This window comes from Sturnus vulgaris, chromosome 4, assembly GCF_052056855.1.
Source record: "Sturnus vulgaris isolate bStuVul1 chromosome 4, bStuVul1.hap1, whole genome shotgun sequence".
In the NCBI taxonomy this organism is placed as follows: Eukaryota; Metazoa; Chordata; class Aves; order Passeriformes; family Sturnidae; genus Sturnus; species Sturnus vulgaris.
Window position 1 is genome coordinate 42,050,736 of NC_142246.1, and position 18,764 is coordinate 42,069,499.

At 38.3% G+C, this 18,764-nt stretch overlaps 1 protein-coding gene and 1 long non-coding RNA gene across 6 annotated transcripts; one reads left to right on the top strand and one right to left on the bottom strand.

Moving 5' to 3' along the window:
* Positions 1-1,099: 1,099 nt before the first annotated feature.
* On the bottom strand, positions 1,100-9,258 carry LOC148223973 (uncharacterized). 4 transcript variants are annotated; one of them, XR_015803204.1, is made up of 4 exons: positions 9,120-9,258; positions 7,367-7,440; positions 5,030-5,127; positions 1,100-4,315 (listed from the first exon to the last, which is right to left on the bottom strand). It is a non-coding gene; the product is annotated as an uncharacterized LOC148223973 (long non-coding RNA). The 4 variants fall into 4 exon arrangements; XR_015803202.1 differs by having other exon boundaries at positions 1,100-5,127; XR_015803201.1 differs by having other exon boundaries at positions 1,100-7,440.
* Positions 9,242-18,746, top strand: CTSO (cathepsin O). 2 transcript variants are annotated; one of them, XM_014883657.2, is made up of 8 exons: positions 9,242-9,619; positions 10,230-10,335; positions 11,332-11,465; positions 12,512-12,679; positions 14,087-14,208; positions 15,389-15,552; positions 16,019-16,111; positions 17,448-18,746. In XM_014883657.2, the coding sequence occupies exons 1-8, from the start codon at positions 9,470-9,472 to the stop codon at positions 17,480-17,482; spliced, it is 972 nt and encodes a 323-aa protein (XP_014739143.2). In that variant the 5' UTR covers positions 9,242-9,469; the 3' UTR covers positions 17,483-18,746. The 2 variants fall into 2 exon arrangements, with proteins under 2 accessions (XP_014739143.2, XP_088019810.1); XM_088163684.1 differs by lacking the exon at positions 9,242-9,619 and adding an exon at positions 9,735-9,936.
* The last annotated feature ends 18 nt before the right edge of the window (positions 18,747-18,764 follow it).

An 18,764-nucleotide genomic window follows, 5' to 3' on the forward strand; every position in this document is an offset into this window, starting at 1 on the left:
GCACTGTTTAAGGCAGCCTGCCCCTGTAATTAGCAAGGGAGGACTGTAATATGGCAGGCCTGCTGGGGAAAATGAGTTCCTGAAAGCTCTGGAAGCTGGGCTTAGGTAAGCACCTCTTGCCATAGCATTTAGTGTCCATTATAATTTCCTTGGCTCTGAATTACAATAAATTGTTATGGCAAATATCTCAGTTACTTTAGTGTTAGGGCCAGTCAGCCTGTCCTTTAAATTGATGATGTCTCAGGTAATGCATATTCTTCCCAAAACCAGACCACAAAGGTGTATAATAAAAATCTCCTAAGCATTCATTAGTGTTCATTTCCTTCTGCAGTCTACAAATGTGAAATCTAATTGTGTAGGTCTTCATACTCTCTTTGCATTCATTTTGGCTGGAAATGAATGGTGATGTTAACTAAAAATATCCTCTCTTCTTAACATTGAAATGAAGTACATTGGGTTAAAAACATAATCCAAACATCGGCAGTTCTTCTCAGCTCAAATTATACATCATCTAATTTCACTAAGTTCTCAGTCATTTTAAAATACTTAAGCATGACTAACTTAATGAGAAAAAAAATATTCTGAGCACAGAAAATATTAATCTTATTGTATATTCACGGTCAACCAAAAGGAGCAATATGTCTGATGTTGACCCTAGGTAGCCTGGTAGAGATTACTACAACTTCTTTAACCACCCCAAAGAGAAATTATGCTAATTTCAAAAGAAGGATAACCATCTCAGTCTCAAAACAAAAACAAACAAAAAAAAACTCCACAAAAAACCCCCACAAAACAAAACAAAAAATCAAAAAACAAACCAAAACAAAATACCAACCAACCAACCAAAAAAACCCAAAAAACCACACACCCAAACAAACAAAAAACCCAAAAACTGTCTGCATAGAAACGTACATGGTAATCTGTCAATAAAGAGCAGTGCTCTACTCAGAGCAACTGGCAACACACCCTGAACAACCAGCAGAGATAATTGTGTCTCTTAGAGAAGCCACAGCATGTACCAATCTCAGCCACACATTCACATCTGGCCAAGAATATCATGTTCACGTTCCCCAGAAATGACCACACAAAGACAAAAAAACATAGTTTGGCACAATGTTTCACCATCAGTATTAAAACCCAGTGACATGATGTTGGTAACTCAACACAGACATCTCAGAGGGGTTAACAGACTCAAAGTCTAAAAAGCTTTCATACAGTTTTAGCATGAATATCTCCCATATTCATATTTAATTCTTCAGACAAATTGTTCCCTCAACAATTACCTCAATCTATTTGAAAACTGTTGTTTAAAAATATTACTGTAATGTTGTTAATTTTAGGTGAAAGTTAAATGTAGGTGTTAAATTAGATATTAAATCCTTTACATGTAATATTAAATATGTATTACTTTCCCTCAAATTCTACCATGTTGTGTATCCATAGTCTTTGGACACTGATCTTTCACAACAGACACACTGTAGATCCTCTGTACATGGCTAGCCCGGTGAATAAAACACATCTAAAAAAATCTATGAGAAAAATTATAATGCCAAGGGCTTTTCGTAAAAGCAGAAACATATTTCTTGTGTCCTTGTGAAAGAATGTTTGCAATGATGGTATGAAGGGCTTCAACTTGAATGAGCTCTCAATATTTCAAGGAAAAGCTGAGATACAAGAAAGCTTTTCTTTTTAAAAGGCAACATGTAGCACTTGCCATGATCAGGATTTTCAAAAGCAACTGCCTCTCCAGTTATCTTTTGTGCTCAGCTACACATGAGAAGCTGTGGGGTGCAGAACTAACCCCATCATTAAAAATCTGCCTTATATGACATATAAAATTTCTATTTCCTGGGAAAATTAGAACAGCTTAGTATCCTCATGAACCAAAACAAGACAGACATTAAGACCCAAAGCCTGGCACTACTCTTTAAAAACCATAATTAACTTTTGCTAACAGAGTGTGAAAAACGAGATTTGCAATTTGGATTTTTTTTTTTTTTTTTAAGTTTAATAAGGGATGTAAAAAAAAAATTCAACCAGTCTTTGGGTGCCCTTGGCTTTTGGCCAAAAAGCAGGAAGGTAAAGTCAGAGAGTGTGCTCTATATACTGCTACATTACTGAGGTACATACATATTCATGTGCTTCATACATTATTCAGACAGTCTTGTGAGTTTTTGATGTTTCAGGAACTGTTCGGTTTGTTTTCGTTAAATTCTAACTTTTTTGCACAACATCCTGTGAGATATGTTTTATTTCTCCTTGTGTCTCCATCCTGTTGTTCCACATCCTCTGATAAGGGGTTAATAAATTCTTCTATGATTCTTCTCAGGTGCTCTGCTTCTGTAACTCTTATCTCTTGGAGAGTTCAGTCAGCAGATGTGGGAATCAACAGAATTGTTTCCCGCCATTCTTTCCATCACATAGAAGCATTTTAAACATTTTGTGCTTTTGCTAAGGCCTATGATACAATACATTCATCACAGCACTATTTCTATAAACTATATGGTACATACTTAAATTAATACATTATATTATACTAACGAACAGCTAAATAGAATTGTACATTGTACTGTATCTGAATATTTATGCTCAATACCAGCACGCAAAAGCTAATACATAAATGCGAAAGCCAATATTACATTGTAGTTTTTAACAAGAGAAAGGGTGAAGTAAGCTGACATTATGTTTTAAATCAACCCAAATATAATAAATATTTGAGTAATTAATGAAGACTTTCTTTCTTTTTCTTTTGTTCAACAGTTCCTGACATCATCTAATCTTTTCAAAACAATGTAATTTAATCATCTGGGAAACTCTATAAGTGCACTGCCATGTATGGTCTTACATTGGAGGCCAAATGTAGTAGTTTGTAAGAAGAAAATTTAGAAGCTGTAACAGGATTTCTCCCTTCCCCCTGAACAAGCTGTAGACACAAGTTCAATGTCTGTAACTAAGACAAACATAGAAGGCTCATTTGTGCCCACCACAACATCAATTTCGTATCACTATAATTGCACACTCATACAAAGCTCCTTCTGGTTCACACCATCTAAAACTACCACTAGGACCACAGAATAGTGAAACTAAACTTTTGTTTACAGTCATAAAAAATCATCAGCTCACTTGAAAAGTCAACTCTTACTTGAAATTATGTTAAAATAACAATTTACGTCCAAAATTCACATGAAGTATAAACAACTACATGCCCAAAATTTTCTTGACTGTTGCTTTATATATGCATAATAAATTATCGTATGCTCCCCTCACCTCAAATAACGTTCAAATTCCAATTTATAAGATGACTTCATTAAGCCAAGTGAAAGAACACCTTTATGAATCCTGAAGTATTCTTCCTCTCTACATAAAAAAAAGCATTTTTACCTTTTCTTTGTCTCCAAACTTTTATTAGTGTAAGTATATATGACACACTCCTACTGCACTTTTTTCTTTCTTCAAAGAAGAATCAGTTATTGCAACTGAAAAACAGGAACTTAACAATTTAATTTAACAAAGGCAAATGTGGGGTCCTGCATTTGGGGTGGAAAAACCCCATGCTCCAGGACTGCTGGGCCTGATGGAAAGCAACTCAGCAGAGAAGGAACTGGGGTCCTGGTGGACAACAAGCTGTCCATGAGCCAGTAGGGTCCTTGTGGCCAGAAAGGCTGATGGTGCATTAGGAAGAGCATTCCAGCAGGATGAGGGAGCTGATCCTGCTCCTCTGCTCAGCCCTGGTGAGGCCACATCTGGAGTGCTGTGTCCAGTTATGGGCTCCTCAGAACAAGAGATATATGGAGCTCCTGGAGCAGGTCCAGTGGAGGGCTATGAAAACGATGAGGGGTCTGGATCACCCCTCTTATGAGAAAAGGCAGAGGGAGCTGAGCCTGTTCAGCCTTGAGAAGAGACAAATGACAGGGGAGCTCATCAATGTCTGTCAGTATCTGCAGGGAGGGTGACAGAAGAACAGAGCCAAGCTCATCTCAGTGGTGCCAAGCAATAGGACAAGAGGCAGTGGGCAGAAACTGATGCACCACCTGAGCATGAGGGAAAATTTTACTATGCAGGTGACTGGGCACTGGCATAGATTGCCCGGAGAGGTCATGGAGTCTCCTTCCATGGAGATATTCAAAGTCATCTGGACACAATCCTCAGCAAACATGGTCTAGAGGACTCTGCTTGAGCAGTGAGGTTGAACTAGATGACCAGCAGTGACTCCTTCCAATCTCATCATCCATTCTGTGATTAAAATACCAGGATAATGACAGGGCACTCTTATACTGCAGACTGAAGATGACAACCATGGCAGGCTGTGTGCTTCCTATGGCAACAAAAGAGGTAAACAAGGGCATAGTCCTATACCTCTTTCTCTAAATCTATTTTCCTGCATACTAATCCTCCCATTTTCAACAGGCAGCTGGGACTTAATACCCTCCTAGAGTGTCAGAGCAGCAAGACTCCAGAAAAATTTATCCTCTTTAGCAGCATGTATGGAAGCAGTGGCAATGTGGAGGGGCATTTCACACAAGCAGCAGCAGGGAAGGTAGGACTGTCACTCCTCTTGCATGAAAGCATTCTAGACCAAAGTCTAAAGCAACAAAACAACCTTCCAGCAAAACTTTACACAATAAAAACTCAACCACTGATGTAAAGCAGACCCTATATTTCTGTGCACGTTAGTCATGGACACAGACCTCATGCCTGATGTACAAATTTGACATTGGTTTTACATTGCTGACCTTTCCAAAAAGGGCATTGGAATTCTATGGATAAAAAGCACTACAGGGACAAAGTATAACTTCAATAGTATTATAATCATAGCAGTAAGTCACAACTAATTCACATCAATGTGACTGTAAAATCCATTCTTTTAAGTTCCACAGTAAAACAAAAGTGGAAGGTATTGCATATGAAACAGAAAGAATATAAGGTTGGGATGATTCAACAGCAGTTTTGAATTATAATCACCCATGGAGAAAGCCAGCAAGCAAATCCTCCAAAAAAGAGCACAAAAATATATGTACGATACAAATACCTTGATCCCGAAATGGTGCTTTTTTCTTTGTTTCTCCTTTCAGGTGAATTTTGAAGGGCTTCTTAACTTCTTGCTGGATTCCTCTACCAACAAAGTCACTGATGATGAATTCATGAAGGACATACAAACAAATTATCGTGAGCACTTACAGAAATCTGCAAAGTGGACTCTGTAAAACTGGATTACTTCTACATATAAGCTTTGTCCACATCCCGTGGTCAAACAGTTTGATGGAAGAAATCAGAACAATTAGAGTGAAAAATGTTTATAGATACTTAAACCAAGCTATACTAAATATTGCCTGAAATTCTTCCTGAAAAGCTGACCACTTAACTAAATACTAAAAAGACCAAAACAAACAAGCAAAAAGCCAACAAGAAAATAAGACTTGAATGACCTGGATATGAGAAATTTTCACAGCTGAGAATATTTAATGTGAATTTGTAGACACTAGCAAGTGGGACTGGCAGTGAAGACAGAAAATCAGAGTATCAGCAAATCAGATTTCTCAGAGAAAAGCCAATTCTCAGATCCCTAAAACTGAACAAGGCTTCTTACTTCATTCTCACTCAGAAGAGGTGTTGTTCCTTTCTGCATTTTTATTTTTTGATTCATTGTATGATTTTGAATTAGTAGCTCCACTGCCAGCCTTCTTCATTTATAATTCATCCCTTACTGACAAGATTGAAGAAAAACCTTTTTAAAGGAGCAAGAGACTTACTGGTGTTTAGGATATTCAGCTGAGATAGACAAGTCAGGTTTGAGAAGCAGATCCTATAGTTATCTCATTATTTGCAAAGGAAGATCATTCTACCAGTAGAGACTTCATGGTCAACAGAGGTGTTTGTCATGATCTACCTGAGGCAGCCCCTGGCACAGTTTAGCTATTCCTGAAAACCCAAGTGCTCTCATGTGTAAATTCTTTGCTTCTCACAAATTTTAAAAAGTCTATCTTGGGGCTCAGAAAAGACAATTTCTGAACATTGGCTACATCAACACCACTCATTTACCCTCACAGGAATAAATTTCATCCCAAGATTGTAATTCTCACTTGCTTTGCTTACATTTAATAAATTCTACCAGTGCAACTGTATCAGCAAACAACACCTCTACAAGGTCTTAAAATAAGCAAATCCTTGGACAAAATTTTTCCCCACAAGCCTTTTTAAGAAAGGGCACTTAGCTCCCTCTGCTGGATTTAAACAACTTCTCTCTGAGACTGAAGATCACACAAAATAAATTGATTTATTTTCCATTTGTTATACATCTTAAACATGTCTAAAACAGGACTCCAAACTGCCACTAAGTAAATACCTCCCGAAGTGCTATAAAGGCAACACTCCTACCTGAAAGTCCATTAATACATCTCATTAATGCCCTTAGGAGGAGCAACATCCATCCTTGGCACACCTGTCTCCAACTCAGAAGTAATTTCTTGTATTTTGCCCTGTTTGCTATGTTAATAATAAAGACAGAGGCCAGGGGGCACTGAAGCTAGTCTGTCCAGCTAGATTTAATCAAATATTTCAAAAAGTTATGCAAAAAATCACTGGAGGGGAAAAAAAAGCCTGACTAGTAAATATTAATATGATCTTGCAATCTGAACCTGCAATACTATAAAAGCCCACCCACTAATAACACTGCTGTGTAATAAGAAATTTTAGAAATGGGTGTTTTGCAGCTGATGGGAAGTAAATTCTCTTAATAAAGGATTATCCTCATTTAAAGATGTTTAAGTTTAGAGGTTCCTAAATATATATTAATCATTGCTTCTTCCCTTAGTATGCATTGTTTCAGCTCATCAAATACTTTGAATGAATAGACAGAATAGGATAGAGATATGTAAAGTTTCATTAAAATACATTTTAAAAAATTATTTACAATTACAAAATTCTAAATCAGAGTTTCTGGGGGAGGGAAAAAAGTATAAAAATATTTTCATCATCTGTCTGTGATGACTAGTGTAACTAATATATAGCTTACCTGTATCAATGAACCAATAAGAATTGTATCAATAAAGCCTTTAAAAAAACTCAACCAAACAAAACCCCAAAACAATATACCCACCAAGCACCTCTATACCCTATTCTTTTTATAGGCCTTATTCAGATATTATTTTTACAAGTGTATTTTCATTTATCTTAATGAAGCACGGCTAAATTTACACTGGAGTAATTCAAAGCAGAGTACGGATTGCATGCCTGTAGACTGAGCTCTCTGTGTACTTTGTGGGATTTTGTTCATCTGAGCACAGGAACAAAAATGTTTTTATGGTACAGTAGGTAGCTCAGTGGAAAAATAAAACCTTCTGAAACACTTTGGCTGTCAGCTGCCTACCTTTGGTTGTTTGTTACACTTTCTTCTCCCTGAGCCAGTCACCAGAGGAGACACTTTTCTTACAATCTTTCCTCCTGGACAAGATAAATTGAAACATCTATGTAGTACACAGAGGGCAAATCTAGGGGAAACAAACCTTTTCCTCTTCCTATACTATACAGAATTTTTAATGCAAATCAATCTGAGATACATATATTTTCCCAAAATAGGATGGGATATTTTTGCTTGTTTGTTTAGGGGTTATTAATTAAAATAAAAATGAAAGCTGCATGGTTTGCAACTACATTTCAGAAGTCCTTTGCTGCCCTCATGTGTTTCACAGGAAAAGCAACCTTTAAAGTCTACATACAAAACAAAACGGCTTCACCAATCAAGATCACTTTTGTTTGAAAACCACATAGCCTATAGAAATAATAACCGAAAAACAGCTGAAAGTTTATCTCTTTGTTCTATTAAAGCTAGGTTGGATGGTTTAAAATTTAACGACTATATATTAAAAATAAGAAAAACTACACAGCTTGAGAGAATCATAATCCTGGAACAAGAGATTTCAAGGGCAGCAGGCCAATTTAGAGAAAGTTGATCATGTTAGACTGATGGAAATTTTTTATTAAAAGTTTTAAATAATTTTTAATTTAAATTTTTAAATAAAGCATAATTTCACTATCTTTCTGTTACTTACACTAATTGGCAAAGTAACTTCTTTCCTGTTCCATTAGACTGTACCATAGAGAATAAAACCATGTGACTGTTGTATTAAACCTTCTGCTCCTCCCACAATCAGTATAGCCAAAGCTGTGGTGACCATAGCAAGCTGTCCTTTGACATTCCTGCCAGACACTACACCCTGCACTTCTAAGGATGGCCTCAGTGCTCAGTCACAGTTTGATGAAATTTGCCTCAGAATTTGGCTGCTGACGTTCAAACCATCCTTAAAAGGGTTTCACCATTCACTTCTTATGTCATTCTATTCAGTCCCTATGCTGATCCCAGACCTCAATCTATCAATACTAGTTTTTAATAAATTGTAATAACATCTCCAATGCCAATCCTGAGTTTACAGTGATAAACCCTATCAGAATAACCAATAAAATCTGTCCTGCTAACAAGCTCTTCCATACACTGGCTATAACCCATAAATAGCCTTCCCCTGTAACAAAACCGGTGGCAGTTCAGCCAATTCCCCAATAGCCATTCTAATGGAGGAGGGCAAAGGCAAAACTGGATCCCCCCAGGTTTGTTCCCCAAGCATAGTGCTGCCAGGTGTGCTACTGGCACCGCAGGACAGAGCACCTGTGTTAACAAGAGGGCGCGTGGGGGAAAAGCAGCAGAGAGAACTGGAGCATACAGCAGGTTTAAAACATACAAATATCCTATTTACAGGCACTGCGTAAAACTGCCTAGTGGTGGAAATTAACTAAAGAGGGCTCCGTTAACTCGTAGTGGCCTAATGGACCTTTCAAGCGCTGAACACTTACTTGCTTACTCAAGTACCAGCACGACCAGTTTCTGAGGAAAGTCATGGTTTCTCCCGTGTGTTATTTCAGCACAAACTCTAGCTGGGACGCATAGGCTGCGGGACACCGGCTGTGCAGCATCGGGCAGCTCTGCTCTCCCCACCCATGCCTTCCCTTGCTAAAGCCTCTAACCTGCGTTCCTGCTGCTTCCCTCTCCTACTGGCAGCTCAGCTTGCGGGTACGAACTAACTTCCTCTCGGAGAAGGGCTTGCACAAATTTATAACCTGGCAGATACCTGAAAAAAAACTCAGCACCCTTTCGCCCCTCCTCTGCAACCCTGCGCGCCTGGCGCGAGTCTCCCATACGGGAAAGCACCCCTGGAAACAAGGCCTTGTCCAGGCACCGATGAGCACGCTCAAACATAGCTCGCACTCGGCAACAGCCCCCAGGAGGAGCTGGAGTGGCGGTGCCGGGCGGCCGCTCCTTGACGCCCCGCCCTGCCGGGCGCAGGCCCCGCGGGAAGCGGTAGCGGGCGCAGCCTCCAGCCACGGGCCGGGAAGGAAGGAGGGCTCGGCCCTTTACCCGCTCGGAACCCGACAGACCTCAGCTCCGCGGGGGGGGGTGCGTGCCCGGGCCCACCCCGCCATGACACGGTGGCCGATGGCGGGGCTGGCGCTGCTCCTCTGCCTGCTGCGACCGGGCAGTGCCGCCCTCCCGGCGCCTGCAGGCACCCGGCCGCGGGAGGAGGGCGGCGGCGGCCGGGAACAAGAGGAAGCGGCGGCGGCGGCTCTGCGGGTAGGTGGCCCAGCCCGCGCTTCCCTCGCCATCCGCACTGCGGGGCTGGTGCAGGCTCAGCGGGCCGGGCGATGGAGGCCGGGAGGCGCGGGCGGGCACGCTCCTCCCGCAGTGCCGGGACGCGCCCGCCCGCCCGGTGCCGCTGCCCTGGGCCCCGCGGGTCACCGCCGACCGGAGCGGCTGCCCAGTGGCATGGGCCGCCGGGAGGAGGCGGGGAGGCCTCTAGGTTATTACACTGTTCTTTCGCTTCATAAAGACATGAAGTGATGGGGTTAACTCGTATCTGAAGACGTTTTTGCATGTCTCTCAGCCACAAGGTTTGTTGTGCTGTCAAAGGACGTCAGATGAGTTTGACACAATTTGTTCTCAGCGTGCCTGTTTTGTCTGTTTCAAGTACGTTTTTTGCACTTAACAAATGCTTTTTTGGTATCTGTTGGAGTTGAAATTAGTGTAATGGCTTTCTTGTTGCTAGGGATACAGGACGAATTTGAGATTAACAGCTCGTTACCTAATTTCATGTTTACTGTTGCTAGCCTTTTCTTCTGCTCCTACTGTTTTGTCCCTGCTGCTAACTTAATAATGCCTACGTTCATTTTTTTTATTCCTTCAGGAAAGCGTTAAAAGAATTAGATTATTGAATTCATTATCAAAAGATAATATGACTGCTGTCTATGGAATAAATCAGTTTTCTCACCTGTTTCCTGAAGCGTTCAAAGGTACATTTTCTGGTTTCTTCTAATGCCTTTTCTGTTATTTTTTTAATTCTTTCCCAGAACCTTGTGTCTTTCACATTTACAGATTCTTCCTGTGCTGATAGTCAGCTAATTTACAATGGCTGGTACAAAACTGTAAGTACTTCTGGAGGGTACAACAATCCTCTTCCCATTCCGTAGTCTTGCAAGATTGAATTGCCCACAGCCAGAATATGTTTTAGTATTCAGGCAGTTCTGGTTTTCCTTGTTTCTTCTCACTGCGCTTTAAAGCTTTCTTCAGTTGCAACAGAAGAAAGGAAGATACACAAGGTTCTTCCTTTTTGAAAAAGGAACATACACAAGGTTCTCCAGTAAATTTATATTCCCTACCCCAACACAAAGTTGACAACAGTCCAAACAATGCTTGGAGGTCCATGGCTGCTTAATGACAGCTGGAGCTTTCTCAAGCAATGACATGCTTAATGTTTTTTTCCTAGGAAATTTGTCTGATACCTTCCATTCTTGCTGTTCATGTCTGTTGTTACATATTCTATTCATCAGAGGATTTAACATCTTGTTTTAATTTTGAATAATTAAACAACATATCTTAGTGAAAACCCAGCAACTTGGAGGTGTTTCAGAATCTTTATTCTCCTCTTATTTTTCCCTTGCACATGGATAAAACAAATTATTTTTAAAGTCAATAAAATGTTTTGGAAATTTTCAAGTAAAATTTGTTTTTGTAGTATCTGTGGTTATTGTTCAACTTCAGAAAATCTTCACATTTACTACTCATGTGCCCTACAAAGAGTATTTCTGTTATTTTTGAAATTGTAGATATATTCATTCTGGACAATAATGATTACTTTAAAACACATGAATTTTCTATGGATTTTAGAATGAGATACAACCTCACAGTTGTAACTGTAGGTCAAAGTTATTTCTGAAGTCTAGTAAAGTAGTTGTTAATGGGATTTTTTTTGTTCGTAGATTTATAGATGTTTTGTGTTATGTGTTTAGCTATTTACTTGAGAAGCATACCTCACAAACTTCCCAGATATGTAAAAGTACCAAAGGGGAAGGAAAGGCCTCTGCCAAAGAAGTTTGACTGGAGGGACAAGAAAGTCATTGCAGAAGTGAGAAATCAGCAGACAGTAAGTCCTGGTGTTTTGTATTCCTAGTTCTCAGAAGGTTGGCTGCAGAGCACAGGGAAGGTTTTGCAGGGACCAGCTCTGTCTGAAGGCTCTTTGGAGCACTGGCCCAAGGGTTGCCAGTTGAACATACACGAAGTCATGTAGCATTTTATGCAAAGTGATGTTAGACATACAAGTATGAGGTGTAGTTGTGCATTTAGAAGCTGTAATACATTTTTTGATCTCGTTAATTGAATCTCCAAATATTTTGCACTATGTGCATTTTGTATTTTTCTGAAGGAACCAAGGTAAGTTCAGTATTTGATCTTATCCCAACTGGAGAGGTGTAGATCCATTCCTGTTGTTTTTCTCCCCTGACTGAATCCCCTTGTCTGGTCAACATCCACATCTTTTCCAGTGAATTACTCAGGGGATGTATTCGTGATAGGAAAGTAACCAGACCCCACACAATTACAGTTTATCCCAAAGAGGTTATGGTCACTGGTAAGAAACAATCCAGCGTGTGTCTCCTTTCCATGCTTCACAAAGGAACTTGTGAATTCTGCTGCTTATTTTAAATATCACAGTTCAAGAAGCCTAGAATTGCAGTATAGATTGTTATTGTCTAAGATTTTTTCTATTATGTTTAATTTCACTTTACCATTTCTTAAACTGTCATCTGTTTCTACAGAATTCTAGAAAAATTTACTAATGTGGTTAAAAATTTATTTCATCCTGAGACCACGTTTCTTTTTTTGGAAAATAAATATCTCACAGTAAAAAGCATCCTCAGAACTATCGTCAAGAACAAAAATTCACCAGGAAGGAGTCCTTAAAATAAGACACCCATAATGCATTTCTAGCATTCGGAGAGCAATATAGGGGGAAAAACAGTTCAGCATTTTAAATGGATTATTGCATTTCTTTATTATTGCCTTAAAAACAAAGTTCAAGGATGATGTATTGAGTGAAGATCATTGGAAGACTCTTGCCTCTTTTTTCATATCAGGCTTCAAAAACAAAGCTGACTTTTGCTTTCTCTGCCATTTCCCTTTTCTTTCTATCAGTGTGGAGGCTGCTGGGCTTTCAGCATTGTAGGTGGCATAGAGTCTGCCTATGCAATTAAAAGAAACACCCTGGAAGAGCTCAGTGTGCAGCAAGTTCTTGACTGCTCATACAATAACTATGGCTGCAGCGGAGGATCCACTGTTAGTGCTTTGAGCTGGCTGAACCAGGTTTGAAATACTATAAAAATCCCAAAAGACTTCATCAGCTTCTCTATTAGCGTTCTTATTTGTTGGAAAAAACTGATGGGGAAGGTGCAATATACAGGGTGATTTTTTTAAACGTGTGTGTGTGTGTGTGTGTGTGTATATGCATACACGTATGTGTGTATATGTATGTATGGTTATTTATTTAGTTTGGAACCAAGAGAGAATTAGTTCAAGGAGAATTGAAATCTAATTGGAACTTTATGGTCCATACATGTTCTTGTGAATGTAACAAATCAGTCCACAGGGGCTGAAAATTATGTTCCTGAATCCATTTGCAGGCATGCAGTACCAGGGTAGACAGAGCCACCTATGCATATGGCATTTGTGGATTTAAAGTACCAGCATCTGGGGAAAAGGAAGGATCTTGACTTTTTCTCTTTTCAAATTTCAGTAATTTCTGTTGCATACACTGTAAAATTATGTACAAGTGTGTGTGGAAAACCTCAGAATAAAATGAACTATGTTTACCTTTGTTTCCCTTGCGGGCCAGAACATTGAAAATGCATTCAAAGTTTCTACTTCGGTTGTTGCTAACACATTTAATTTTGTTAAAAATTCAAAATGTGTGTTAATAACATAGGTAAACAGAAATATTTTAGTATCTTTGAAATAAAAAGTACTCACTCAGATTGAATTACAAAAATATAAAAAGAATTCTTTAGTTTTTTTAATTAAAAACAAAACAGAATTTAAGAAAGTGTAATTCTACCCCTGAGGAGTAATATATCCATAGCTAATAACAGTCTAGGTAACGTAAGTTTGAATATCAAGAACAACAGAGGATACTTACCTTTATTCCTCTGAAGCAAAATTCCCTCTTACTTGGCAGCAGAGGAACCCCAGATGAATTAGGCTGAGGAAGTCACTGTCATAAACATACTGTACTGCAGAAGACATGAGAAGTATAAAAGGCTGATGCATACGTCATGTACGAGCATGAGGATTACGTGCTAAGAACAGAATTGGACTTTATTTTATATAACCTTTTGGGATATTTGTGTTTCTTAAACTCTCCCAAGGTAACTCTAATTTTGTGTGTGGAAGTCATTTGAAGAGAATGAATAGTTCATGAATGAAGTGAATTAATATCTGTGTCTTAAAATTGACAGGATTGCTTATGAGGATAGTTTAAACCAGAGATGCCTTTTAAATTTAGTTTCTTATTTAAAGATTTCTGAATCCCTTCCAAAGCTCAGTGAACAAGGAAACTAGAGACAGTAAATATTTATTTCACAATGTGACATTCTTCCTTCTAATCTTGCCCAGTGCACACTTTATTTTGAGTGGGTTATATAGTCATTGTAACTTTTGAGCTGCATAGTAGTAAAGTCAAATGCATTAAATTCTTACTCAATTACCTTCTTGCAGACAAAAGTAAAACTCGTGAGAGATTCAGAATACACTTTTAAAGCTCAGACAGGACTGTGCCATTATTTTGAGAGCTCATATTTTGGAGTTTCGATAACAGGATTTGCTGCATATGACTTCAGGTAGCTATTATTCATTCTATTCTTTTGCTGTACTTTTCTTTCATCAGTCATGGAGTAAGGTGGAGTGAAAAGTGCATTGGCTAGGCAAAGGTTGTGAGGTTGATTGTATCAGTTCTGTAGCTGTGTGATGGAGAAGGATTAATGTATAATATCTGTGAGAGTTAAGGTCTGCCACAATGAATCCACTCAACAATGCCATCATTAAGCCTGTTCAAATGAGAAAGCTTAAAATCAAATCTTTTAAATTGGCTAGAAACTGTTACATGAAGTCAGTTACAGTTTTTTAATATATGAACATTGCATTGCTTTTGTCAGAAACAGTAAGTCCTACCAATAGTAACTGGAATTTACTGAAAAAATTATGAACCATTAAATTACTTCAATATTCATGCATTTACATATCTACCCACATCCTCTCCAGCCCATGACTTTAGAAAGTGTTGTCAACTGAACTCTGTAAGAATTTCAGCTTTTTAGGTTTCTGTGTGAAGAAACTTAATTTCTAATTTTTATCAGTACAGTACAACTACTGAATAAAGACAAGATGTGTTATTCTGATACTAGGAATTGTATTACTTCTAGATAAAAGTAACTAAAATCAATCATATCTTTGCCAGTTTGTATTTGCCAAATTTAGTTAATGAACATATCATGCAGTGATGAAAATTTCCTGTTCCAGTATATTAGATAAATAAAACTGTATGAAGGTGCTAAAGATAAATATCTAGTAACAGAAATATTCTGTGTTTGGATATATTTGAAACACATACTTTAGTATATTATTATGTTAAGAGATATTTCTGTAGGTTTAAAAAACAGTGGGAAATTCTAATACAGACTAATGGTTTGTTTAAAGCTGGTTTTAATTGAGAAGAGTGATGTACAAAAAGTATGTAGAGCTCTCCATTGCCCACTGGCTTGACTTAGAAACCTGCTGCTTTTTGATAGTATTATGTGTTTGGATCTACACCTGTTCCATAGTTTGTGTATCCTGTATTTGTATCACTGTTTTATGGTATATGAAATAGATATTACTGATGTGTGTTGTGTGATGTAGAACTTGGAGGAAAGATTTTAATTATTTGATTTTAAACTGTTCTTAACAAGTAGATTACGATCACTCTAATCACTTTCGTGGCTAATTTAGGTGACTTGGTATTTTTACACATTTCTTTTGCAGTGGTCAAGAAGAGGAAATGATGAGGATGCTTGTCAGCTGGGGCCCTTTAGCAGTGACAGTCGATGCTGTTAGCTGGCAGGATTATCTTGGTGGAATCATACAATATCACTGCTCCAGTGGAAGAGCAAACCATGCTGTTCTTATCACTGGTTTTGACAGAACAGGTGCGTTTCCACCAGCTGAACTTCAGCACAGTAGGTTTCTTTTACTTGCAGCTTGCCTTTTGTGGGACAAGTGGTTAAAATCCAAAACTTAATTTTCTGTTGGAAGCTGTTGGGCTTGATGTCACATTAGTTCTGGAAGTTCTGTGAAAATCACATCATCTTCACATCAGCCAGAAAAAAACCTCTTTTTGTCATTGCTTCTTCAGTTCTGTGGGACTTCATCCTTATAATGTCAGGACCATGCCTTTGTGCATCTTTATGCTAGAAGAGCCCATACCCAGTCTTCCCATACCAGAATATTAGCTCTGTTATCTGTCTGAACAACAGCAGCTTTCACTGGCGTGTATCATCAATCCATCAGAAACTGTGAGATACTGAAATGCTAATTAACTCTGTGGAGTGTTAGGAGGCTAAAGCTTCCCAAATCTCATGTTCATGTCTCTTGTTCATGAAATGTCTCTTCCAGGTCGCATTCCTTACTGGATTGTACAGAACTCTTGGGGGCCAACATGGGGAATAGATGGCTATGTTCGTGTTAAGATAGGCAGCAATGTCTGTGGTAAGTCTGACAGAAAGTAAGTGGTGAAGGCCATGGGCTGGGATATATTTCTCAATGGCTATAACAAATTAATATAATCAGAGTATTATATAATAGTATAATAAAGGTATAATGGCATCCTCAGAGATGCAGTAGAAATCCTTGCTATGCTTTAAAAGTGGTTAAATGAGTCCAGATGGAAAAATAAATAAAGTGCTTGCTAGTTCAACCAAGCCATGTAGTTGAATGATTGAAAAGCACCATGTAAATCAAAGCTTTATAAGACAAAACAAATAATGAAAGTCCTGTTGTCCCTTACCATACAGGCATTGTGAAATGTTCAGTCATGTGTGATGGTTTTAGGTGGGTGCCATTGCTCTGCTCCCTGTAGGTAAAACAGCTGCTGTCCTTGTCTGGTGGGTGCCACTATCTCTGGGCTCAGTTTAGCAAGCAAATATGAAAAGCGAATCTACCTGGGAATTGTGTACCCTGCTTGTGGCTTTTCTTGGAGGGCAGAAATATATCTTTTTAGTGCTAGTTTGATCTCTCGCCCTGTGGTTTGTGTGATTTTCTTCTTCGTGTTTGAGGGATTTCTGTAGCATTAAATACCCAGTTTCTGTTAGATATGGAGGTAAGGCAAGTCAAGCTCTGGTTTATCATCAGATTGCTGAGACAAATTGGTGGGGTATTTCCACTAGATAGGAAGTGTGGTGTATCTGTTGTAATTTTATGTGTTAGAGTAACACATTGGCTTTCCCTTCCATGTGTTTCACAATAGCTCTCAGTCTTTGCAAGAGGTGTTAGATTACCAAAGTCTTTGTACATAAAGAATAGACAATATTTGGTTTGCCTGCACTTAGTAAAGATCAGAGCACTGTATCCAATCAGAGCTTTCTCACATTACTGAATCTTTGTTCTTACTGTTACTGTGTAAACAGTTTATAAAGAGAAATTTGGAAGTAGTCATAAAACAAGTTAATTATAGAGATGGCAGGGAGAACAGATGTGCTATTTTCAAAACCCATTCTTTCAAAAGGCAGGCTCTTTCTCATTTTCTATAATGTACCACACAAGAACAGCAAAGGACAGTAGTTGCTCCTTTTCTCCTTTTCCCACAGAGATGTTGTCTTCTGATTTAGAGGTGCTTTGAGACCAGGATATAAAATTTTGAACATAAAAGCAGAGGAAGGAGGAGATTAGGTTTCAACTATACACAGTGCCAGGCAAGGAAGAAATAAAAGGATTGCAGATGATTCCTACTGTCATGGTGTGGAGGGGAGAGGGCATTATATGAATATGAATTCTGGGAAGTCTCCACTTCAGTATTTATTAAAACCAAATTTTGCATCATTTCTAGGTATAGCAGAAACAGTTTCAGCAGTATTTGTTTGACATTTCTCTGGGCATCTACAACTGGTCAAAGACCACAAGTATGATGAGGACAGACACTGTATATGAAGATGTAATTCAAAACACCGTTTTCGAATATAAGAAATGGCTGTAAAGGCAATTCCTGCGACTCGTGGCTGAAGTTTTTAATTTTTTTTTATTTGGAATTTGTGTTGAATGCCAAATTTCTCATAGAGTAAGAAGACTCAACTGCAGAGTGTACAAATAGTAGTTACAAAGATGGATGAAGTCTCAAATGAAAGCTTTATTCAGGTGTTGAATACTACTCCATAGAAAAATCTTGAAAGAAAGGATGACAAATAAGAAGGAATTTGGATCAAAAAATCAATAGTATAAGAGTATATTTGAAATAATTTGAATATGAGAAGAATCATGAGTAACAGTTTAGAAAGTCAGCAATTACAGAATATATTCAATAGAGTGAGTGTTAAATTTCCCTCATTAATTGAATTCAGAGGTGGGACTTGCTGGTAATAAAAAGGTGTTCCAGCTTTGCTGAGCTGTGAAACTGCAACTGTGGGAAAATTTAACTAGAACTCACAATGAAACATGTAATTCTAAAGCGCTCTGAATTTTTCACCTGGAATGCTTTACCTGTATCTTTTAAGAAGACCTGCTATGAAAAGAGTTGAAGCCATTCTGTAATTTTTGCACTCAATAACTGTAACATGTTTTTAGATTAGTTTTTTATAACTTTTTTATGACAAATGCAATGAGTATTTATAATTGTCTATTGTTAAGTGTTGCTGTTTTAATCCTTCTAATTGTTAATATTTTAAATGAAAGGGGAGACCAAGTGTGATGTTTCTCTACTTCAGGCTTTGCACTTAGTAAATTTACTTGGCTGAAGACTTCAGTTTTAAAAAATTTGAAATCTTCTGTACTCTGGGTTTTGTGTAGTCTGGCCTTCCCTGAGTGGCTTACAAACAACAGATAGAACACTTCCATAACTGAAAAACAAAGTCCCTAATGGGCATGAATAAGAGTAATGCAGTCATAGCAATATGAAACATAGACATGCCTCCAGTGGTTTTGAGGTGCTAGGGCCAGGTATAAGTAATTGAAGTGCTGTGGTAGAGAGAACTTACCAGAAACTCCAGCCTAGAGTGTTTGTGTCTTTCCAAAAGAAGCACTTAAAAAGACAAAAGTCCATTTAATGAGAAGATGACACTAATTTATCGATATTCTATAGCCAAAGTTGCCTTTTTATTGTATACCAGTTTGAATAAAAATCACTTTAAATGCCTGTCGTAGTCTTGGTTGG